The sequence below is a fragment of the Varroa jacobsoni genome, unplaced genomic scaffold, assembly GCF_002532875.2.
Source record: "Varroa jacobsoni isolate VJ856 unplaced genomic scaffold, vjacob_1.0 scaffold_821, whole genome shotgun sequence".
Classification (NCBI taxonomy): Eukaryota; Metazoa; Arthropoda; class Arachnida; order Mesostigmata; family Varroidae; genus Varroa; species Varroa jacobsoni.
In genome coordinates, this window is record NW_019213723.1 from 326,891 (window position 1) to 351,386 (window position 24,496).

The 24,496-nt window shown below is 40.8% G+C and overlaps 2 protein-coding genes and 2 long non-coding RNA genes across 14 annotated transcripts in view; 2 read left to right on the forward strand and 2 right to left on the reverse strand.

Annotated features, from left to right (window-relative positions):
• The window catches only part of LOC111264112 (uncharacterized), a 23,576-nt gene extending 21,570 nt beyond the window's left edge, over positions 1-2,006 (forward strand). For all 11 annotated transcript variants that reach the window (XR_002682666.2, XR_002682670.2, XR_002682667.2 and 8 more), the window contains 2 exons: positions 1,275-1,368; positions 1,871-2,006. This is a non-coding gene — a long non-coding RNA (uncharacterized LOC111264112). The remainder of the gene's footprint in view (positions 1-1,274; positions 1,369-1,870) is intronic.
• Positions 1,340-9,285, reverse strand: AspRS-m (aspartyl-tRNA synthetase, mitochondrial). Its single transcript, XM_022839718.2, has 15 exons — positions 9,016-9,285; positions 8,276-8,509; positions 7,899-7,990; positions 7,592-7,716; positions 7,300-7,377; positions 6,674-6,831; positions 6,076-6,181; positions 5,649-5,804; positions 5,212-5,393; positions 4,439-4,536; positions 4,024-4,152; positions 3,645-3,845; positions 2,989-3,208; positions 2,490-2,547; positions 1,340-2,058 (listed from the first exon to the last, which is right to left on the reverse strand). Exons 2-15 carry the CDS (start codon positions 8,419-8,421, stop codon positions 1,831-1,833), a joined length of 1,977 nt encoding a protein of 658 aa, XP_022695453.1. The 5' UTR covers positions 8,422-8,509; positions 9,016-9,285; the 3' UTR covers positions 1,340-1,830.
• A 304-nt stretch (positions 9,286-9,589) lies between these two features.
• Positions 9,590-14,452, forward strand: LOC147752990 (uncharacterized). Its single transcript, XR_015312560.1, has 2 exons — positions 9,590-12,962; positions 13,271-14,452. It is a non-coding gene; the product is annotated as an uncharacterized LOC147752990 (long non-coding RNA).
• Rbcn-3B (WD repeat-containing protein Rbcn-3B) lies at positions 11,448-23,969 on the reverse strand. Its single transcript, XM_022839723.2, has 5 exons — positions 23,102-23,969; positions 21,438-21,569; positions 20,998-21,098; positions 20,733-20,859; positions 11,448-20,297 (listed from the first exon to the last, which is right to left on the reverse strand). Exons 1-5 carry the CDS (start codon positions 23,297-23,299, stop codon positions 16,392-16,394), a joined length of 4,464 nt encoding a protein of 1,487 aa, XP_022695458.1. The 5' UTR covers positions 23,300-23,969; the 3' UTR covers positions 11,448-16,391.
• Positions 23,970-24,496: the final 527 nt, after the last annotated feature.

Below are 24,496 nucleotides of genomic sequence, written 5' to 3' on the forward strand. Positions count from 1 at the left end.
ATATAACCTTTTGATATTTTTGCTAAGACAAGTGATTTGAATAAGATCTGAATACATTACCATCGATATAAATGTCTATTTTAATTTTTGCCCATTAACAATTTCCAACTTGTTAGGTTGTTCTTAACGTAGAAAAATAGCCACTCCTACTCATACTTAACCGCAATGTATATATATTTGATGGTCGGTGAAGTACTGCCGGTTTTAGAGCCAAAATTAAAATATTTTTTATATTTTAAAACGATATTTCGATCAATGACATCCTGCTATTTTTTGGTAACGCCTTAATTCTATTTGCAAAACCTTGGTGGCTTCATGTGTCCATTCGAACTAAATACAGTACCATCAAAGGAGCTACGTGGAGATCCGGGCTATACGACCATACCACCTACCAAGGGCACCACTGAAGTTTTCTTCATTTTTTAAAATATGTATGATTGACGATGTATGTAGTCTGGAATTTTCATGGGTACTTCTTCTATTCAACTAGTTTCTGTGGATTTTCTTCAACGGCTTTTTAACAATGTCTGTCGCTGATAGCCACCAAAGGCGTAACATTACCTCCTTTGGCGTCCATTCGGACTTTGTCACGGGTTAGGGAGCTCTCATTCTCACTGAACATGATCTCATTCGCACATACTTGTCGTATGTGAGCTGCCGTTTATTGCCTATAATCAACCACTTTAGAAATGATTCGACTTAGCAGTCCGATGTTCTGCAGATTTGAATATGATCGAACCGAACGTCGAGCTTTTTTGTAGCCAGCTTTTTTAGTTTAATAGTTTAATTTCTGGGCGGGGTCTAACTATCGCAATCATTCCATGAACTTTTGTCCTGACTGGTCGACCACTATGAAAAACGTTTTTCATCTCGAAATTTCCGGACAAAATCACCTCAGTCAGTCAAAGCTGACGCAATAGTTTATGAGCTTAGGCAACATTCATCGTAAAACATTTATAAAATATATTAAATTCTACAGAAATTTCACTTAGCTTCAGGCCACTCTATCTGAAGTCTAAATAAAAATATCCTATTAATGTTAGCGCATCTACTATCTCAACTTTTAAATGATATCAACGCCTGACGGGACTCATATTATTCGTGATATGTGACTAAGGTGATGTAACCAGGGAAACTGTCAATACTTTTTCGGCAATGAACTTTTGCGTTAATATGCGAATCCTTCCAGTCCACCAACGGCAAACTGAAAAAAAAAACATTTATATTTAAACACACTATTGATAATAACAATTAACTTACGAGGCGATGTTCAGTACTACAGGTTCAGGCCGAAGGTAACGCTATCAGAATACAGAAAAATACTACGAAACATCCGAAGTGATTTCCACCTTCCGCGAGGGTTATCTAGTAAGTAACAGGTTTATTGTTTAGTTCATTTAGATTTTTAGTATATTACAGTTTACATGATGAGTATAACACTGCAGACTCTGTTCTTATATTAGGCAACTACCGTTATGGGTTCTTAACAAACCATACTACATTACATTAAACTGCAATCTTTAGAAATCTGGAGATGTTAATAAAAAATCAAATCAATGAATTTTGGTAAAACTCACAGATTTACATGAAGCTCTGTTACATTCATACTCGATAACTATTCAGTGTAGTCTCTAGGGTTCAAGGGACCGAAAGATTATTTTTAGCCATTTTTGTATAACTCCAAAAACACATAGTTTTTTGATTCTTTTTTTCTTATATTTTTATATAACATTTAATAGATATATTACATAACAGTAAAATTGCAGTAGTTTCCGTAAACGCAATATAGCGAAGATCTAGAATTTAACGTTGGCATAATTTTATAGACCACTATGCACTCGGATCTCTGTTTCTGCTGTTGTTTGTGTAGGGTAAATGAAAGAACTTCAGTTCTTCAATGGAGAGCGGAGCCGGAGTGTCTCCCATTAGGTCCCGACCTTCACTAGTCTTCGGAAAGGCTATCACATCTCGGATAGTTGGTGCCCTACATAAAATTGCTAGTAAACGATCCAAGCCAATCGCGAACCCGCCGTGAGGTGGTGCGCCCATTGCTAAAGCCTTTTGTAAAAGCAACAATAGAGCAATCAGGCAAATAATTAGATACTATGAAAATATCTACCTATGATTTTTCATAAACAGCAATACTTATATGCTCGTCAAGTTTCATTAAAAGTACATTCAAGTCTTTAAATCAACGGAAATCGTTGACATCGCGAAATGTCCTTTGTTTGTAATTGGCTGTATATCTGCCGAGCCAACAATAGAATATAATTTGGGCTTAAGATAAACTCTGCAACGTTTCTTTACAATTAAACAGTGCTTGCCATATTCATCAGTTTCCGAACACGACATAGCATTCTGTTTGCGGGCCAACCTGATAAGAAGACAAAGCTGAATTTCACCACTCTTATAAAACTTCACAAACGAGATAGTTAGTAAACAATAATACCGCCAGAAACTCTATAAATAGCATAGAATGCACGACATACCTCTAGTAGATGCTTCAGCTGTAACGTGTCAATGCAAAGAATATCCTTCAGAATAGTCCTGCAAGATTTTAGCGAGGAGTAGAATCAGAACAATGTTTTTTGGCTGGCTCAAGATGCAGTATTCACTTATTCTACAATGCCCACGGCAGCTGCAATGTATGTGAGGCCTACGCTGACTAGCTAGTGTGTACATAGATCAGTCAGATCAATGTTATTCAGGAATAAAATGTAAAGGTGGTTAGAAAATAATGGCAAGAACCGTTAAAAAAGTACCTGTAAGTGCAGATGAGTAATGAGTTTTCGTCACCGTTTTCAAATCATTCATTCCGATTTGGAATATAATTATTATACGTTGAAGAAGGATCTTACTGCACTTACCGGCAGCGACCTTGTGCGCTCATATAATCTTGGAACTGGACAAGGATTGCTAACTATGTTTCATAGAAGTCACTTTATGGAAACTCCTGCGAACTACACACGAGCATACAAGATTGCTTACGTTTGCATTGCCGAATCATGAATTCGAATGGATCCGCCTCCTATTTCCCAGCCGTTGAGGATGAGGTCGAAGTGCTGACCTCGAACCTTCTCTGGATCCGTATTAAGTAGTGGTAAGTCCTCAGTTACTGGAGCCGTAAATGGATGATGGTTAGAAACAAAAGTCCCGTGATCCTCTTTGGCGAACAGCGGAAAGTCGACCACCCACAAAAACTGGTAATCTGTTAATATAATATAATAATAAAATAAACATCCGAACAATATTATCCTGTTAAGTTAATGTTTCAAGTTTTTCAAGCACTGCTTGATCATCGTAACAGCATGTTGAAGCCGTCAAAAATACTGCGGTGATACTTTTTGCGTTTGCGAAACGAATCAGTTTGACACTGATTGATAGGATAAATCAGAATGAAAAATTTCTAACGTGCACCTTCGTATACTTTTATTTGAAGATGTTCACTGTTTCGCGGTAACAACGTTGAGTAACGTAATGTAGTCTGTTGCACTGCATTCTACTGAAAAGGTATTGTGTATTATAGCGATGGGCTCGAAAGTTTCTAGTAAATTAGCTATACAAAAACGAGATTTCTACCAAATATTCCACTAAAACGAAAAATTTTGCTCCATTTGTGATGTCAGTATGCATTGTCATCTCACCTGGTTTACCACTCTCGAATATCCCACTAAGTTGAGCTAAATCAGTTCGTACTTTCCCAAGAGTCCGCTGAACCGCAAGTTTTTCACCCCACGCTACAATGATTAAGTCACCAGGCGATAATCGAGCTTTTAGTTCAGCTTCTGCGGCGTTCCTTGCTAGAGAGTCGGGTATGCCTTGCTCATCGACAGATATTCTGACCACTGCACGGATAATAGTAAGTCAGAAGCAAATTTGTGCGATGTTAATCATAGAGACGGTACAGAAAGGCAATCTACTGTGAAATTTTTATTGAGTCTATACCGAGACGAAAAGTGATCAACCTGATTTCATGTAGTAGCAGTGGAATAGCTGGTTTCGCAAAAATAAAAGAAGACGTACCAGCACACCTTCCGAATTTCTTGCTCGCTTCTCTCCAATTCTCCACGAACTGCTTTTTCACCTGACCATGTCCGCCTGGCCAACGGATCATTTTTACGGCGTGGTCCTCTTTGGCGACGCTTGGGAAACCTGATTAGAAATAAAAGCTGAAAAGGTCATTGATTGGAAAATCACCAAAATTCAGCCCTAAAAAGGCAGGACAATAAGAACTTATGAGGAAGCTCAATGTTTTCAATTTTTTGGCTCCTTATACAAATTAAATTGACAATTTAAAGAGATTATAAATGTGCTTCTATTTAACCTATTTTAGACGCTTGTTAAATAATAACGCATCGTTTTTTTTCTCTATCTTATTAAATTAGCGTACTAAAATTTTCCTGGAATTTGTTTAACAGGGTTATAATGTTCCACAAACCGTGTTTTACAAGCCCAGGGAAGAGTGTTTCAGCATCCTCAAGCACGAAACCGTACCGAATATCTGGCTTGTCCGTCCCGTACTTGCGCATGGCGTCGCTAATAGGAAATACACAACGCATTTTCAATTTATACCAACGCAACGCCGTTTGTAGACGTTTGACTATTTCGGTATAATGAACTATAAGCAATGAAGGTAAACGAAAAGTTATTTTAAATGCAGCGGCGCAATCCATTGTTTTAGATTACCTTCGGGATCTTATCGCTGAGCTACATATTGAAACCAGCCTTTAATGACTTTATTGATGCCTTGCTTGCTGTAATACCAATCATCCGTAAACCGTGTTTCCTAAATCTGATAATCCTTCCAACCTGGCTTATCAGTTTGCCGTCATTTAGAGTCATGTTGTCTGAGAGCCATGGCCGTACGAAAAGTAGCATGGAATGAAGATGATGCCATTAAATTGGCTGTATATACTTCCTGTAATTGCCCGGTTCTATTCGAATTGGCCACCCATAAGAGTTAAAGGAAAAACGATTGCATGGGCCAAAGAAGACAAATCAAGAAATGCTCAACTTCAAAGGAACGGGATTTGTTGTATATGCCGAATTCATATAAGAAGCAAGCGCTTAACCATCTTCTTTAACATAAAAAGTATCTATATTAATAAACGTGGCAGGTCTGGCACTTTGCCTAAATAGCATAGAACAAAATGATGAATAGAATGGAATTATTAAGCTAATCAATTTCATATCAACTCAAATACATTTTACCTATGTGTAATGACTGGAAAGCGATCTTCAGTGGGAAGAGGCCTCGGCCACACAGATCGGACGAGCTGTTCTACGGCTCTCATCACATCCTGCATCGTCACGAAAGACATTTCGAGATCGATTTGGGTGAACTCCGGTTGTCGATCAGGCCGGCCGCCTTCGTCACGATAGCACCGAGCAATCTAAAGAAAATATGAATAATTTGGTTACCAACTATAACTCAACTTAATTTTGGCATAATGGGTCAGACTTACTTCATCTAGACGTATTTTAGGTGCAAAGATGCTGAACAAAATTCTTGTAACTTCTATTCGGTAACGAGTTTAACAGATGGGCACAGCGACGCAAACATTCCGACATAATTCATTTCACGCATACATACAGTCATAACGACAAAATTAGCAGCTTATATATCTGGTTCCATAATAATTATCTACCTGAAAGTATCTGTCGACACCTCCGACCATTAGCAGCTGCTTGAACTGCTGGGGACTTTGTGTGAGCGAGTAAAACTGGCCGGGATACGAGTGGCATGCGACCGGAAACTCTTTTGATCCTCCCGGTGTACTACGGAAGAGTGTCGGAGTCTCTACCTGTATTACGAGAATTTCGAAACGTGGGTAAACGATAAAAAACACTCCATCAGATTTTTTTCAATTATCGCTAAATATTATTGCCGAATACACTATTGTATGGCATATTTATATATGATAAAAAAACGCGTTGAATTTCTAGTGTCGCATGTTGATTAAACACCGGATTGTAAAAGCGTTACCGAACTAAGTTCCTTGAGAATCTTCAACTAAATGATCTCTGTATTTGTATATTCAGTATGTTCTAACTTAAGACTGTTCTTCTAGTTACCTCACAGAAGCCAAGCTTTTCAACGAGATGTCTTCGTACAGCATGTGTAAACTGCGACCGCTGTCTTAGATTTGATTGCATTTGTTGATGACGAAGGTCGAGAAACCTGTAGAATAGGCCCCTGCTAGCACATCAGACTGTACATTTTCCTTTGAGAAGGTCCCTCAGTTTACGAATAATAGTTGCAGTGTTATCGCTCTGATATAATATATACCATCCGAGTGTTGCGTGCTAGTTTTATTCAATTTTTTTCGCATCGAACGCTACCCGAATGGCTAAAGAAATGCGCAGACTTTCAAGTCCGATTTTATCAACTCCTAAACAATCAGGCTTTTCATATTTCTTTTATAGTGTAGGATGAATACCATATTTCTTTATCGCGGAAATCAATGCTATCTGTACGTAGTGATTCACTGGATATATAAAATCAAACCGGCATAATGGAAATACCTCATCTGCAGAGAAATAGTAAATCGCATGTGACTATTGCTCAAACTTACAAACGCAATCTCATAATGCCACTTAAGTGTAGAGAGGCACTCAACTTGTAACGGTTCCTTAAAAACATCGTGTAAGCGCTAAACTGGCTTTACTTTACCGGTATTGTAATCGAAGAGCCTCGCTCTTTTTTTGATACTCGCGCGGAATAAATGGTAGACCTTGTGCATTGTTCAGTACCGTAATCTGCTCAGCCAGTACCTCTATTTCTCCCGTAGACGTATTTTGAATCGCCTGGCTTTCAGGACGGCGCCGCACCTGCCAAGTATTTTGATTCATAGATCGTTGACCTTTCGGTAAATTCTTCCGTTCCTCTATCGAAATTGGAAAGCTTGTGTTTGACCTATCGCGTGTGTTGTACTGGACCAAACAGATTCAATGAACCGCATCCCTATTCTGGAGCGTCCAACCAAGCTATCATCATACCTGGTTATGTCTAGTGGCGCAAACAAAGGGAATTGAATTTACCAAGCACGTTCATCAGTGATGGAATGGTGAACGGTGGAACTACCGATCCTAGTAACCTACTCCCACTTCGCTTACTGAATTTCGTCAAACAAATTCTGAGACAGAATATAAATATCTGTATTACAAGTCAGGGCATTTGACATTATTTATTCACTTGATAAAAATACCATGGTTATCAAAATATTATTACTGCTACTACGCAAGATGCTTGTGAATATCAACTAGCAATGATAAAGTGTGCAGAATATTTTCACATACCACTCCTTCCACCTGTATCACACTCTCGAGGCCAAGACTCTTTACGAGGTTGCTGTGAAGATCCTTATCGAATACAACCTTAGAAACAACAAAATTTTAAGCTATTAACGTGGACACTAAAAGAAACAAGCCTACTTTGTTCAATAGATTATATCGATTGGCCACATTAAAAAGTCTTGTGGAAGATAAAAATTTTGCATAAAATAAAAGCATAACTTTTGGTTCCTGTTGAACGAAAAGTCGATACTAATTCGAATAACAAATTTTGGCCAACTTCGTAATTGGGTTGTACCTGTGTAACCCCATAGCTGTCCCTTAGTAAAAGAAAAAACAGCCTCTTGAAGGAAACCCATCCGCAAAGGACCACGCGGCTACCCACATCGCTAGCACCCAGCTGACCGCAGGTATGACTTCGTCCTAGAGACACGAAATGCATAAAACATAGCATCAGGACCTTCGTTTCTTAAGAAAAGAAACTTCTTAAATTCGATCACCAGTTGCAATAATATTTTTATATCAATTTCATGTGCCGTGGTAGACAAACTTGATTATTTTTGAGCGCAATTTTGCCTCGATAAGTTCTTCTTTCAAAGACTTACCTGTGAAGTCATTTAAACCAGGCGCATATTCAGCATATGTTCTACTTTCTGTTGCTTTTGCGCCGCTTGAGCTCGTCAAATCATTTCGGGTACTGAAAAACGTTAAAATGCACGGCTGAGAAAACTAAACTGCAATTACGATATATGAATCTGTACTCGGTATTATATTTATTTATTTTCTTATTTTTGGGTGATATCAATGGGGCAATTTATGAACGTTTTGGCGAGATGCGACATACGTAGAAGTGATTTTCATATTGAGAAATAAGATTACATTTTATTTCAGAGTAAAAATTTAAAGTAACGCCTAAACAAGAATTAGAAGCTAAGTCATTACGTTAGATATAGCAGGATTAAATTCAAATAGCTCATATTACTTCTCGATAGCTCTTTCGTGAGCAGCCTTATCTTGAGACGTTGTTCGAATATGACGAACGAATTCTACGACGATTTTGCTTGACGTCTGACGAGTCCGAAGACCCAACATAGGCCAGATACGCCTCATTGTCTGCTGTAGCGACATTGTAAAAGACCGACGAAACTGTACTTGAACACGTTATTCCAGAAATGACAGCAATATGTCAAAAAGCTGCTACCCAATAATTCTTCTTCTGTAACACATCATACAATAATAATAATAAGTCACAGGCTAAGATGGCTTAGAAAAGTTCACATCTCTTTGTGCGTTACCATAGAAACTACAGACAGCTACTAACGACCATCGCAAGTAAATCTCAGATATTACCAAGAAATTTTTACTCGGATATGCTACTTAGCAATTTAGACCTATTGCAAAGAAAGAGGAAGGCCCAGTTATACTTTTTTAGTACATTTTTAACTACAGTTTGAAGTAATTTGAAGAAATAGACAAGGCAGCTATGTCTTTAGCTGAAACAGCCAACAATCGTTAGTCTCACAATGCGAAATATATTGTATATATAAAGAGATCGCTGGCTCAACCCTGTCACTGACATATACTACACGACCCAATTAGCTAAATAAAAGGATTCCGAAAACCCACTGTGAACGTCATAGGCTAGTCCAAGCTAAAGAGCCACCTCACAGAAAATGTAGTAATAAACTATCATTAACGATCCTGATATAAGCCGGCACTCACATGGTTTCATTGCTTCCACCAGGTAAGAGCATGCTGATGTGACCATTTGCGAATCTAACAAATGCATGATCATATAATTGAACCAGTTTCCTTAGCGTTGTAGATTGCAATAGTTACAATGCACAGAAACTCTTTTTATTAAAATCAATAAACAAAAAGGAGTCCTTCACATGATTGGCGGTACGCGACTGTCTTCACTATTCGATTTGCAGTCGACACAGATGGAGAGCGCTGGGTGATGCAGGGACGACTAGATATAAAAATGTTTGGCAAAGTCTGTTTTTGCGGTGCTGTTGATGATCTGTGCTGACTTCATTGTCGTAATTTGACTGCTTGGTAGACTGGGACGGTGCATAGGTTCTAAATAGAGATGCTATTTTTCCCGAGAATAGCAAGAAGCGTTAAAAACAGCCTTTACATATCTTGCTATTCATTTGCTGCAGACTAAATGTAAAAGACTTAGCATCAGAGTTAGTCACAAATGCTTTATGGGAATAATCAATTTTACTTAAAGAATGATAGCAAAGCTTGCTCTGGATTCGTTAGACGACCGAATTCGTACATGGTTTGAAATTACAAATCATATGTAAAAATATGTAAACTAAAAATATTTTGCTACTTAGCTGACCTATAAATAGATCCATGTAAATAACTAATGACTACGAATAATATCTTATTATAAGAATAATTATTAATATTTAAAAAAAAAGTTCACCTGCTGATCTTACTCGAATGTGTTTTAAAACTGGACGCAAACAAAAAGAGCGGTAATCTATTTCACCTACCGTACAAAGCAGTAATGATCCGTTTAAAATTCTCATCGGTCCTGTCCTAAGCCAAGAAAGGGAGTTACACTGAAACGTTTGAAATAACTATTTGCAAAAATATTGTGCTGAATATAGAATTTATATTTGAACAACCAATTTTTATGAAGCTCAAAAGCCATCTTTATCCAATATAAAATCCACAAAAGGATAATCAACTGTTTCTAGTATGATAATAGAACATAAGGTGACTTATTTTGTTATCCACGCTTTCCTTCGGTCTGAAGGCAGTATACGTTTCTTTCATCGATAATTTGCCCGTGAATGAGAGCAAAGAGCGTTGTGTGGGATTTTTGTACGTGTTCCCAAATAGAAATATCAAGATCACCGAAATAATTAGGTTACAAAAAAAAAGAAGGATTACACTAGCTTAACGGTATAGATTGGATACATTTAATCCAATAATGTAGTCTTTCTAAATATGAATAGAGTCTGCCGCTTTCAGCTGGAATACATAGATCCTGGTAGCAAAGTGCACAAGTGCACATGAAAGCTCATAGTAAATTGTTTTTGTTTTTCAGTCTATACATATCGTGTCTAACGGACTAAATTTTCACGTCAAGCCGTGCATGCCAAACATGACAGTTGTTGTTTTACAGAGAATTTATTAGAGAAAGTGCAAATATATAATATGAAGCAATTCTTATATGCAGTACTTGAAAACAACTGGTGGTATAGCCAAACAAAAAATAGAATTATGCGGCTGAAACTAATTACTACAGTTACTTATCTTTGAGACACTGTCGGTTCGAGAAGACACCCTTATCGTTAGCCCGTATGGCTCCATCAGTGGAGTTTGATGGGCCGGAGGTGAAACTTAACAGGCCGTTAATGCTTTCGAAAGAAGAAATCAGTAATTCAATAGAACTGAAAAATTATGCCTTTCTTTCTGGAAACAGCTAAAATTATGGCTAAAAAACCGACACTTCATAGCCATTCACTGCCAAATCGGGTAGATCACGTATTATGATTTGTCTACCATATATCTAAAAGGATTCTACTGCATAGTGTAAAGTCGATTGTTGGCTCCGGGTACTGCCACACTTATGACATATTACGTGAGAAGAAAAGAGGAAAAGTAAGTTATGCTCTGAGGCCACTTAATTCTTTAAATTTCTAAATTTACCATCGACGCTATTCGGTGTCATATATGCTTGAACAACAGCCCTAGAATAAGCATGTAACATTCTTACCGAAATAATTTTTATAGGGTGCAACATGTTTTTAGTTTCTCTTCGAAAATATTGCTTTGATAGAGTTTTATCGCTAATACTTTGGCAGAAAAAGGTGCTTATTTTGCTTCTTTCTAGTTCAACAAAAGTCCGATGAAAATTTGCGAAAAAAATCGTTGTCCTTTCATGCATCTTAATTTTTTCAGGATCGGTCAGAGAAAAAATCCAATAACGCGAATTGAATCAAACCTGTGAACCGAAAAACTCCGAACTTTAACAGTATTGAAATTTAAAATTAACGTTCTCTTACTATAGAACAACGGAGTGGCTCATATATCTCTTCTCCCATATAGGTCCACCTTCCCTTCTTTTTTGCTGAGCCCATTATGTTGATAATACGCAACTTTACAGCCCAAATGCATTCAATACGAAACACTTAATTTTTTCCAGGCAGTATTTTAACTTAGTGATTAACTTTTATTCTTTTTACTTTCTTCGAATAATCACATTTTTTCACCTCTCGAATTGTACATCGCCATCTGTATTTCGACAGTCCCCTCATCACCTTTAGGACTCCTACTATACATTAATAATAGTTATAGCAAATACTCTTCTTAGTTCATCAATGACAATGGCACAGCCGGTGACAACATATAGTAACGGTGTAATTCAAAATTCCTCTGTTCTAGGCAATTGATTTCTATATGAAGAGCGAAAGGTGGTAGCAGCCCCTTACGCAAGTGATCCATCTCCTTTTCCATTAAGTAAGTTGTATAAAGCACACGATAAAAAAACAATCATGATTCTAACGGATCGTGTCTAGGGTATACATAGAATAATTACTTCAGACCTTTGTCAGCCATGTTTTCCCATAATTAGTTTTGTTGTCTCTGTTGTTGTTGTTGTCGTCGTCTCGAACTCGTATAGGGATTTCTCTTTTTGTCGGCATTCATTTTTATAATATTTTCGCATTTTTGATATCTTTTCTAACTTATCTCTACACGCGAGGAACAATGTTTTAGCCTAACTACTTCTTACATATGATTTAAATTAAACATTACAACAATATGGCCAGGTGTTGTTGTTGTGCACTTGTTCATGCACTGGTTTGATTTGTTGTTATTATTACTATCATAATCGATGTTTGTGAATTATCATAGCCTCGAACATTCACATATTTAAACATACTACTAGCTAAATTTTTGAAGTTTCTTTTTTGATCAACATCTTAAAGCTAATGTGAATTTGGCTTCTAACGTGAACATTTTTTTCCATTTCTGTAGCCGTCAGAGTCATTCATTAGCTTCTACTTTATCATGTTTCATGTTTCTATAATGTTTCTTATTATATTCTTTCTTATACGTTGGGCCCCCATTGTTAATAATGTATAATGCAACTAAGCTAACGTTTTATGAACCTTACAGATGCATATATTCTATATACGATTAGGAAACTATAATGCAAAGCAATAATAATAATTATTGTTATTATTATTACTATTTTGCATTATAATAATATATAGTAGTCATATAATCGTTTAGTTACCTTTTTCCAGTAAGAATTAGTAATAATGGTGGGCATAACGCAGTAAAATAGAGTAGCAATAACGATAAAGCTCGTAATAACAAGTCCCACGTTGATAAAACAATTTCATTCAGTGTTGTTTCTACTGTTCTAGTATCTTCCGTCGGCTATTTACCGTCAAGTTTCTTTTCGAAACTGTTAGGTGGCCAAGTCGCCTCATATTATATTACGCACAGATCGTATTCAAATTCCCACTAGAGAAATTTTGGCTTGCCTCAACTTCCAACAGTGAATGAAAAATCTCTCATGATTTTCAAAACGCAGTCCTGTAGATCATCATTGATTTAATGAATGGCATCTTGTAACGTTTTTACAGCTCAGCACACGACAAATTTAACTTTCTAAAGGTCAACGTTTGGATCCAATGGTAAATTGAGCTTTTATTTTGATTTGATGTTGGTCTATGTGTTGGTTTTTAATATAATATATAATAATATAAATTAGAAGACAGCGTTGAGAAAGTTCATGGGGTAATGTTTTTTCTCGCTAATTTTTTTTAAAGGGACAGGGAGGCTGATCATAATCTATAGCACGCTAGCTACGTGGATCATTACTAAAGTTAAGATGCGCCTAAATTTCACGCCTAATCAGAGCAAACAACCAAGTGTAAAAACGACAAACAAAAACCTTGAAAAAATAAACAATAAACCTAACAACCTTGCGTTAATTTCACAGAAAAGTGATTAGGAAGAATGCGTAAAAGGAGGAGGTCGAAAGACGTGTCGTCTGCTAGGACGATAACGGCAGGAATCCACTGTTCAGATTACTTCAAAATGCGCGGTCAATCGTTAACAGCAGCCAACTGTTGTCGGGCAATCGGGCATCACATCACATTTAAACACTGAGCCCTCAGAAAACCGATCTTCGTGTACCAGCCACTTGTCATTTGACGCACACGTGTTTCGCTAATATCATTATTTTTAATAATCGTCGTAATCTTCGCTTCTTCCATTCAATCTCATCACCCTGGCGAGTTTTACCTCTGCCTGACTAGTGTTCGAGAATCTTTGGCGCACCGCATTTTCATGTCGTAAAAAAGGTCAAGGCCCACCCAAATTTTGTCGCCTCACTACTGGAGAACGTTAGCTTATCATAACAATCGCTGTTCACGACTTTATCAGATCTTTTACGGTCATCGTTTTAACTATCGCTTCATCTGATTATTTTATCAAGATCTCTTACTTCTGGTGTTCTTCAATATAAAGCGATTTCCATAGTGATTTTGAACCGCGCATATTCGTTTCTAGCTTTTCGTTGTTTAGCAGTTTAAATTACTGGTTGGTCGTTCAGTTATCTCTCTCTTATCTTCATATGAATAAGCTGACCTATTACAGCCCGATCACATGTTTCTTTTTCGTTTTCGCAAATGTGTATTATTATCGAAAATCTGTTATGATGTATTATACCGACGTGAGATACGATTCGTAGCTAGTAAATCCTCGCGCAAATAAACTGCAAATTGTGCGCCATGGTCGTTCAGTCTTTGAGCCCAAAGATCCATGCGAGTTGAGTTTTCGCACCTGTATCACTGAGTGTGTCGATAAGCCAGAAAAACCACCTTCTCTTTGATACTGTCATGGAACACAAATAGATTATGCAGCAGCTAAGCATTCAAGACGTTTCTGAAATTGACATACGCTATTAGTACCTTGCGCCAACACTGCATACTGCATTTCTGTAGCAGGCGCACATCGTCGATAGAAGCCCCGTGTAAAGAAGAGACTGCGCGGCACGTTGCCAACGTTCTAAATTGCGTTCGATAATGAGTCAACGTATTTTGCACATCTTCTCGCAATATCGTGACGCACCACTGTCGTAGTGTTCAAATAAAATGCTTTCGAACGCTTCCATATATTATTCGGATTAATTTCATTCTTTCGAATTCTATTAGAGATGATAATACTAATAACAGTAATGATCGTACCTTGTGGTAATGGTAAACATAAAAAGATCGACATGCCAGCGGTCCGGTAGGCAATAAACACATGTAAAGAATATGATGGACAGATTAAAGCACACGTTTTTGCAGAATGTTTCATGTATCGCACGTCGGATTGCTGTTGGATTGGGTCAACGTCCGCAGAGGCCGCAACGTCCAGGCCTACATACGCGCGCTAGCCAGCACGAGTTAAAAGAAAAGAAATTTCCCACAATATTATAACTGTTGCTCATTAATCGTTAGAATGTACAAAGTAGATATGCTCATATCTTATTGCTTTTCGCACTGTTTCTGCTGCTGCTGTGCAGAATAGAGGCCAGGGAAAGTTTAAGCGGGGTTGCTATGCAAAAAACTACCGCTCTCTCCGTTCAATGTTCCACGCCATTAAAGCGAGAAGTTCGTAATTTGCTTAAGTAGACAGAATATGCTCAAGTAACTTTTCAGTCGCACTTCACACGTCACTTAATTTTGCATTGCAGGGTTTTAATGGCCTTAGTTAATCGTTCTTTTGTTTCTACAAATTCGTCTGATGTAAGAATTTACCATCTAGCTGCCATTTCCACTCTGCCGATCAAAAGAAAAGGTAGTCAGAATGAAATTCTATTGAACACACGGAGCAGCCGAAAAACACAAGACACCGAAAGTTGCTTCCAGCGTGATCGTCTTGTAGAGCATATCGACACCGGACAGAACGATAACGACTGGAGACACTACATCATCAGCATGTCCCTCGTTCACATGTTGCTCATCGAACGACTGCCGACAGCAGAATGTCAGTAGTGAATAGATAAACTGACAGAATGTACAAGTTAATTTGCGCGTTTCGCACCTTCGCACGGTTACCGATGCCGATGCTGCTGATTCAGCAAAACCAATGAACTTTTACTGCAGCTATTATTCATGCAAATGCGATTCAGAGTAAAAATTGCGAAGTTCATGCTTGGATATTTGTACGACTATAAAACACTATATTGTTACTGTCGATGTAATTATCGTAAGCGTTTGACCCATGAACCGCTTCCTTGTACCATTGGGTCCAGTGAGCTCAAATCGTTTCGCTGTTATATATATATATATATATATATATATATATATATATAGATCTAAGCTATTTGTTTGGCTTTTTTATATGAAGACTGTTGGTGTCCCAGATGTTTATAATGTTAACGCGCAGTAGCCTTATCGTAGAGTCTGTTCCACTTTCCATCCTCTGCATTGCCAGTCTGATACGTTAAGATTTGTCTTTTTTTTTTATTAAGATTTTTGTCTGTTCACCTTCCTTTCTAGATATCTCTGTCTCTCTACTGAGCCTTGAGTATCTGTTGAGTGTTCGTCCATGTTCTCTGATAAAGACGTGCGATACGGAACCCGTCGGATAGAGCGAAAAGTAATGCAATCGCAGTAACTGCATGTAATGGTTTTAATCATTATAGCACAAAGAATGCGCCAGCTGAACACGTTGCAGAGATTATGCCATCACTGGCGACGTCTTATGCCATATGATTATTATGCTGCCCTCTGTCGCTGTTATTATGCATGCACAAAATCGCTGCAAATGTTGCTTTTGTGCCGATGCTAAATCAATATAGAGCTAACTATATCGTTATGAAGTATTATTAATGACTGCAATGTTTCGTCGAAGTAGTCGTTGCAGGAGTAATAGTAGTTGCAGTAGTAGTAGCAGCAAATACATGCAAGAAACGTTTTTTCCGAGTTCCTTTCCAAAGAGGAATAGGAGGCTCGTGACACCCATCCAGGATCGTCAGTGAAAAAAGAACCGATTAACAGACGACAAACCGCACACGAAAACAACCGAATTCAATAGGAGAGAAGCGCGCTACCGACTTAGACCGAGATTTAAAGCGAGAAACGTGTCTCGGTTCCGTCGGCAAGCATTAAAATGACAAACTTGTTGGTGGGCCATACAAGGCGAGCCATCTTCAGTGGATTGCTTTGCGCCGATTCAGGCGGCGGTGGTGCGTTACATGTTCGCAGGCATTTTGTTTGCGCGTTGCCTAGTCCAAACAAGCCGGAGGCCGTCTGCCAGAACGACAGCTTGTTGTCTCCAGCCGAATACGATGCCAGGTATTTGCCTTCGGGCGAGAATGCGCATGCCGTCACAGGGTTGGCATGCGCTGGAATTGTTTGACAGCGCGCTGCCTTAAGTTCGTATAAGGCAATGTTGCCGGTACGCGCACCGACAGCGATCCGGCGAGTAGCCCCACAGTGCGTAACGTTGTGAAAGCGGCATAGCGGTGGGAACAGCTCGTTAAGCCCGCGCATTTTCAGCTGTGATGCGTCAAGGCAGTGCAGCACAATATCCATTACTTCGACCAGCATATCGTGGACGTCGCCCTGTGAGCGCTCAATGAGCATTTCGACCACACGCAAAATTTCAGGCTTGGCTCGGTGAAGCACCGTCTGCGATAATGTTGTGGGCAGCGTCTGGGCGTTCTGCGCCAGGGCGTTGTAGCGGTGCACTTCTTTAGCTAGCGTCGCTATAAAAGCCGGAGGCCGTGCTAACGCTATCAGCGATAGAGAATAACGCGCCGACCGACATGAGTCAGCCGGAGGCGTTAACGGTAAACCATAAAACATCGTCGGCACGAGCCGATCCGACTTGCAGCACAGATCCAGCAAACCGATCAGTACGCGGGTGACGTCGAGATGGCTTTCCCACACGGTGAATCCGCGTCCGATCAGGTCGATGGCGGCACGTCGCAAAGACGTATGCGCGGGCAACTGATTGCTTGGCGGACTGAGTAGCAAATAACTGAGCGCCTGAGCCGTGTGTCGCGTGAGGGAAACTTCTCTCGAAGAAGGCGGTACAGTTCGTCGTTCGAGTTCCAAGCTGCCGTATGTCGCTCCGATGACGGCTAGGAGAACGACAGCTGTTGATTGTTTACGTTTAGCTTCTGTCACAGCTGACAGAAGTTTCATTCTGTCCTCGGCAAACTCATCGTCATCCGACTCTTCGGCATCCTCCTGTGTTACACCTCCACTGGCGGCGCCCATTGGTCCACCAGCAGCTGGTTGCTGTTGTTGGTGCTGGGCAAGTGGAGCGCCTCCCGGGTGGCCAGGTTGTCCAGGCAAAGGCGGAAGTTGATGCTCGCCATAGTTTGGAAGAAAGAGTGACCATGATTCTATGACCTTCCGTCGACCTTCGCTTCCGATGCTCCGGAGTTCGGCCAGCAGCAGCGCCTGCGCTGCCTCCCGAACCTCAAGGCACCGGTCTTGCCAGCGTCTGGCCAACATCTCAAGTTGTGGCCGCTTGTAGTAGCTGCTCTTGACTAGCTCTGGAAGGAGAACACAATGGTGAGTTGCGAGCTTGCTCCAGCTCTCTTTAATAAGTTCCTGTTGATTGTTCGCTGCCTGAGTAGCCTCCCGAAAGGGCTCAGAGCCAACTCGGCTGTCGGCACGACTCAACTTTCGATTGAGTTTCCGTCGCCGCTCTTGTTCATCTATAAACGTCGCACTGTTCATAGACATGAGCGTGTTTGCGAGTGAAATCAGACTTAGTAAATGGTTTGTAGTGATGGCTTTAGCCATCTCCCAATGGCCACGTGCCGCAAAGCGTCTAGCTCGTTCTTCCTCTATGAGGATCTCTTTCCCGACCGCTAACGTTACAGAGCGCCCAGACTCGCTGAACTTGTTACCCGTAACATTGGCAGCCGCATCTGTCTGAAGTATTTTAGCCGGGTACAGTTTATACATATGTGTTGGCAGAAACAGCGCCATGTGCCCGCTGCGCGAAAGCAGGCCAAAATGTGCTGGCCTGATGGGTGAAAGCAGACCTAGCTTGGCCTGGCACATCTGATCCAGGCCGATGTCCAAGCCCCAAGCGTGCAGCTGCGAGAGAAGGAGCTGCGCCACCTGCATTGTTTGATTTGTTTCGGCGAACATAAAGCCACCCGGCTTCGATGCCGGCGACTCTTTATCGCCTTTGGCCTCGGGGGCGGCGGCTGCCTTAATGCCGACGCTCTCCGCGGTTGCTTGTGCAGTAGCTTGAATCTTAGATGCAGCGGACTCGGCGGTGTCCTTGACCTTCGCTATAAACCCAGCTAACTTCTTGTTGGCATCAGGCGACGATGCCAAACTGTAGTACTTGTCGTATTCCGTCTGATTTATTAGCCCATGGGATTCAAGTGTACCGGGCGTCATCTGTGCGTATTCTTCGCTTAACAACTGAACGATCAGTGCCTCGATATCAAAGAAGAACACATGACTATCTTGCTGTTGGCCACAGCTGCTACCGGTGAAACCGGATCCGGTAGCTGGTAGAGGCCCACCAGCCTGGCTGCTGCGCAGACCTTGAATGACAAGCGGGTGTGCGCGGAAGCGCAGCGTGGGGTCGTTTAATCGCTGGTTATGGGCCTCGAGCGTGTGATGTAGTTGGACGAGGCCACGCTGAGCAGCGTGCTTAATTGCCGCCATGTTACGATGTCGCAGACCGCGCAACAGATGTAGAGCCGGATTAGAGATCTTGTCACCAGTTGAGCTACTGGCATGCTCATCACATGCGCTTAGGATATCATCGGCCATCATGCCTTGCACAACCCGATCCAGGTGGCATGTCTCCATTTGCCAAACATACACTGATCCGTCGGAACAACCGACCACCATAAAATCGTCGAGTGGTCGCCACTTGATTGCTGTTACAGGAAATAGATGGCGCGATGCCAATAAAATACACTTGCGGTCCCGGAGATGAAGCAGAGCTACGGCGTGGTCAGCGGCTGTGCTACAAATGCACTGCAGTATACGTTGGTTGCACGTGTCGGGTGGCACCTGCAGTTGCGTAATTTCGCCCGAGTGTACCGAAAAACGATAGAGCATAGTTCCGCTGTAGAGGTCCCACAAACATACGGAGAAGTCGACCCCGCCTGACACCAGATGGGCAACGTCGTAGCGGGCGTTCACGTTGTGTGGGTAGAGCAATGCTGTCACTCGGCCCTGATGTCCCTCAAGGGTTAGCACACCGCGGCCCGCGCCTAACTGCCGCCCGCCCCAGAGCACCTGCGCCATCACACAGCGGATTACAGATATAATGACGATGGAGCCATCGGATCGGCCACACGCCAGCTGTCCCTGAATCGGTAAAAATGCACTGGCAGTAATGGCTGCATTGGGTTCGCCCGGAAGCTCGAGTCCGTCGAGCAAGCCGACCGGCGGTGGATTTAGCTGGTCCCAACTCGCCTGAAGCGATGTACTGTACGCTGGATGAATGAGCACAGGCTGCTCTCTCACATTGCTTAGTTCCGGAAGTTCATGCAGATGCCACCGGTAAATGGCGCCATTAGCGTCGCCCTGAATAAGGTACTTCTGCAGGGAACTCTTCGTAATTAGAAAATAATCTGTGGCCGGTGAATGAACGAGATTTGGCTCAGCTGTCGCCTGTAGCACAGAAATACATCGAGGCTTTTCGACATTGACAGTACGGAATTTGGCCGTTTCAGGCACCGCCTTCTGCGGGATCCGGTAGATATAGGCTTTGCCAGTGTTAGTCCACGAAATAACCACATCGACAGCCAGAAAACGGCCTCCGGTCCAACGTTCGCCATTGTAAGCTTCTTGTGAACAAAGATGAGAAAAATCACCAGCGTCGTAAACGTGCCACGCAAGCGGGCACACAATTAAAACGGTGCGTTGGTTATACATGCAGCATGAAAGGCATACGGCATGATAGCAGTCAATAGGCTTTGACTCGCCTTCAAAAAGGACCCGCCCTGTAGCAAGTGCTTCCGTTTCGTCTACACGCCACACCTAGAAGAAAATAAGAAAAGTGCAAAAATTAGAGAGATCTTTACAACTCCTCAACAAAGATTATAGGACAGAAATCTGAAAAAAAGCAGAAAGCAGAAATCGAATATAGCGCATATGATTCAGTAAGCTGTTGAAACTGACGCAAACCATGGTTTCACACAGCTGCATACGGTAAAGCATATTGGCATCGAGGACGTGCAGTTGTCATCATAGCTAACAGAAATTGTTTCACTGGCAACAACATTTCAAAATGGATTTTATTTCATATCGAAATCGCAGTTTGCTGTACGTGATGTAAAAGAGAAAAAACAACTAAACCCGTTTTATCACTCATATATGCTCACAGAATTTTGAGCACAAATGATTTCCAATGATCCGTCATTCAGTTGTTGATACGATGGGCTGCACCACGTCTTACTCCGTATAAACACATACCTTCATGTAGCCCGTAGAGCTAAGAGCCACCAAGATATCGTCATTGCGTTTGACGGGATGGATAATATCCATGGCCGCAATCCAGTCCGAATCCACCCGAGAACTCAGGGTGAAGAGTACTGAAAGACTGATAACGAAATAGAAAACTGTCAAGTAGGTTAACAGGTAAAAGAAATACGAGCATACGATTTGTTCGAAGTGTTTATAGAAGAAATGCTCGCTTGATAAAATTTATGAACAAGAACAAAATAGAAAAGATGCTTACCTGACCATATCCATAACAATTATCTCGGCGTAATGGCCACAGCAGAACAAACGAGGGATTTCCGAACCCGTTAAAGTGTAAGCCCGGATATCTGTGTGCACCTGAATAACAGGAATAATATTTTGGGATAGAAAACAAAATGTGCTAACTTCGACGTTATTCCTTTAATATCTTATACAATGAAAAGCTAGCACGCTTAAACATAAATGATGCAAATATTAGTTAATTACATTATTAACTTTAAACATTAATGATAATTATTATTATTGCTTCGGTTATACCTTCGAAAAGGTGCAATGAGTGATGTACCTACCTAGCTAAAGAATTACTTAAGGACACCGCTATGTTTTATCGGAACTAGATGTTTTTGGAAAATTACATCTTTGGCGATCTATGCAAGCTTTAAAGTTTTCGCGTAAATCAAAATTGCTGTAAGTTACCTGTAGCAGTTTGACTGCCTCGACACATCTGCAGTCATTCATATCCCACAGGGACATCTCACCGCTTTCGGACGCTGACACCAAGAGTTGTTGTTTCGTTAGCGTGTTCAGTTCCGTGGCCAAGCATGCCACCTATTTAAAAAGGAATACGATATTAAAAAAGATAGTACGGTCTCTTGTTGCAACCCTTATCCATACCTGTAGCGTTCTCGTCTAGTATAAAGATTCAAGAGTTTTCACTTTCTCTACTGTATTAAAAAGAAAAAACACACAGTATCTACAGTGTGCAGCTTGATCTTAAGCGCATCAGACACTCAATCAATTAACTATTTCCACCAACATGCCTTTTACGCACGTTAGATAATTACGTTTGAATCTTGAATTCGTAAAAGTTGACTCGAGGTTGAAGTCGACTTGAGATGAGAATTTCTGTAACAAAAGTGTCTAAACCAAGCCGAAGTCAATGGATTGCTGCTATAAACGGGTCATTCTAAGACTGTATTGACGAGTGCCCGGCTAGCAGGTCAGAAGCCATTTTGTGATTACTTATAATGGTCACCAGATGGCCGCTGACTTCAGATAGTAATGTTTTATGACTAGTTTGTCAACATTAAGCCTATGACTTTAGACTGAGATCACTAATCTCTGATTTGGCAGCCAGATGCTAATAATCTCACTGTGTGGCTAACGCAGATAAGTAAAAATCCTAAATGAAAGTCCTACGGTTACGATGGTCTACCTACCCTCCAGTGCTTCCATTATCACAGCCGGGCCATGTCATAAATAATAATAAAGATATCATACAATGGACCTGTTATATATAGCACATTCAACATTGTCTATACTTTTTCTAATATGCGCGCTTCTCATTCATAGTTGGGGAGTCCGGTAACTTCACATGTTCGAGACGGTACGTTCTTCTAAAAATGGAATCACTTATGGCAACGTCAAAGAAGCATAGACTGTTCGTCAACGGCATTTCATGATGACAAACTCCGACGTACTGATGCAATAGACAATTAAATCATAGCTAAATTTCCAGTTATAAATATGACTGCACTTGTAAACTGTTATTTAGAGAGGGATACTAATTGCAAAAGGCAGCAGGTGCCACCTGTAATAATGTTTCCATCGTAAGTTAACCCTCAGCCTGTGCGATGGATGCCATCTCAATTGTAAGTTTCTATAAGTCAAAAATCGGATAAAATATTTTCCGATTATAAAGCCTTAAAAGCAACGGTATTACTTTACTATAGTACTTCAACAAGTAGATTAACTTATTGTATATTGCTTATAACATGTACATTGCACTTTATGTGTTTGTTGAGTTCTGAGGAATGCCCCTTGTAATTTTGATCAGTATTGTTTTTAATTTTGTTCTAAGCGAAACATGTACCTGCAACTGACTTCCACTAATCGCGCATGAAAATCGGCAGGCACCTCACAGCATATATCATCAGCCCAAATTGTCTCGTACTTTAGGACTTTCATAGAGAGAATCCTTCATAATTTAAGGACAAAGAAAAACTAACATTATGAGATAGCGCATCTCTATAGAATGCGATGAACGTTCGGTGACTATCTAGTCATTGCGTGCGATATCCTGTCCGTATGTGAGTACCATCAACCACTGACCCGCTAATTGCTGTTCTTTCTGAACTTACCTTGGATGTGTGTCCATGGAGCATGGAGCGCGGGATCAATTGCCCGTCGCAATCATCCCAAATGCAAAGCTGTCCCTCATGGCTTCCCGTAACCAGAGTGGTGTTGTCTTTAGTTAGCACTACGCAACAGATTGAGTGTGCAGGTGCCCGCCTACCCCAGATGGTCATGGGGACAACGAGCTGGCTACTAAGCGCCATTGTGTCACCGCCGACGACCGAAATCGAGTGATGGTGCGAACTTGGAGGCCCCGATGAAGGCTGCTGACTTGAGCCGTCAGTCGACCTAGACGTAGGATCGTTACTGGTCGAAACTGCACTACACCTGCCAGTTGTAGTTAGACAGGCGAACTAATTGGCTTGCTCTTTAGGCCGTACGCCCTAGAGCAGACCTAGGAGCCGTTACCACGACACCAGCAACAATCCAGCACGAATGACTGCAACTTCATCGCCAAATTGTCACAAGCCTTTTTGTTGGGTAAGCAGGCCACATTAAGCAAAATGAACGTAACCCACGCCCGAACAAACGATCAAACAGAAAACGCGGTAATAATGAAAACACAAATGGCAAACACATTACAGGTTCACGGCATAGAAAGGGTGTTTCTTCGGCCTTTATGTGCAATCATTCCACACACTGCTGCATTATATATTAGCGTACAGACATCGTTGTGCAGTCCTTTCTGGACAGATGGAGGCCGCCTGCTTTTAACGTCGCAAAGAGCTATGACTCTATTAATGACAGCAGTCACCTGATTGTCTAGAGGGCGCTCGTGCAGCGCGCGAAAGCGAAGGAATTTCAAAGCGAGGAGGAAAAGACCCGCCAAATTACTATCTTTCCTTTGTACTATATGTCAACACATATAAACAAAGGTTTAAAAACACTATGAAGACACTAAAAATTGGATGGGTACGCAGAGTGCCGCAGAGTACGCAAACTCAGATGATGGTAATGAACTGTTGGCGTTGATTATATTCTTTTGTGGGTAAATTAAACGAAGGACATTTGTGAGCTAAACCTTTTGAAACAGCTGAATTCGGTAGACTGTGAAAGAAATTTGGGTTGGCTTTTGATCTACGCTGAATATCAATTATACCTTCAGCACCATACTTGCGAGCAATTTTTTAATAACGAATCTGTTTTGGAAGTTGTAGAATCCTCTGTATGCAGCGAACAGCTTACTACCAGACTGAAATAAATGATTTAATCAAATCTGGTGAATTCTTGCCTCAAGTTACCTAAACTGAATTACTTAACAGCCCACGTATACTCCAGTTCGGATGTTTCCATCGGATACGATTTAGCCGAGTAAAGTACAGATTAAATTTAAGTATCATACAGTGAACGCCTGTTCAAAAATTTTCCCATTACCCTATATCGTTTGACACCCGCTGTAA

Excerpts from the sequence above, each read along its gene's own strand:
- Rbcn-3B (XM_022839723.2), bottom strand. The coding sequence starts at position 23,299 with ATGGCGCTTAGTAGCCAGCTCGTTGTCCCCATGACCATCTGGGGTAGG. Across the intron at positions 20,860-20,997 it reads ATTGTTATGGATATGGTCAG|TCTTTCAGTACTCTTCACCC; the intron begins GTAAGCATCTTT and ends TTTCGTTATCAG. Across the intron at positions 20,298-20,732 it reads GCTCTACGGGCTACATGAAG|GTGTGGCGTGTAGACGAAAC; the intron begins GTATGTGTTTAT and ends ATTTTCTTCTAG.
- AspRS-m (XM_022839718.2), bottom strand. The coding sequence starts at position 8,421 with ATGTCGCTACAGCAGACAATGAGGCGTATCTGGCCTATGTTGGGTCTT. Across the intron at positions 4,537-5,211 it reads TTTCCAGTCATTACACATAG|CGACGCCATGCGCAAGTACG; the intron begins GTAAAATGTATT and ends ATTTCCTATTAG. Across the intron at positions 3,209-3,644 it reads ATTCGAGAGTGGTAAACCAG|ATTACCAGTTTTTGTGGGTG; the intron begins GTGAGATGACAA and ends TTATATTAACAG.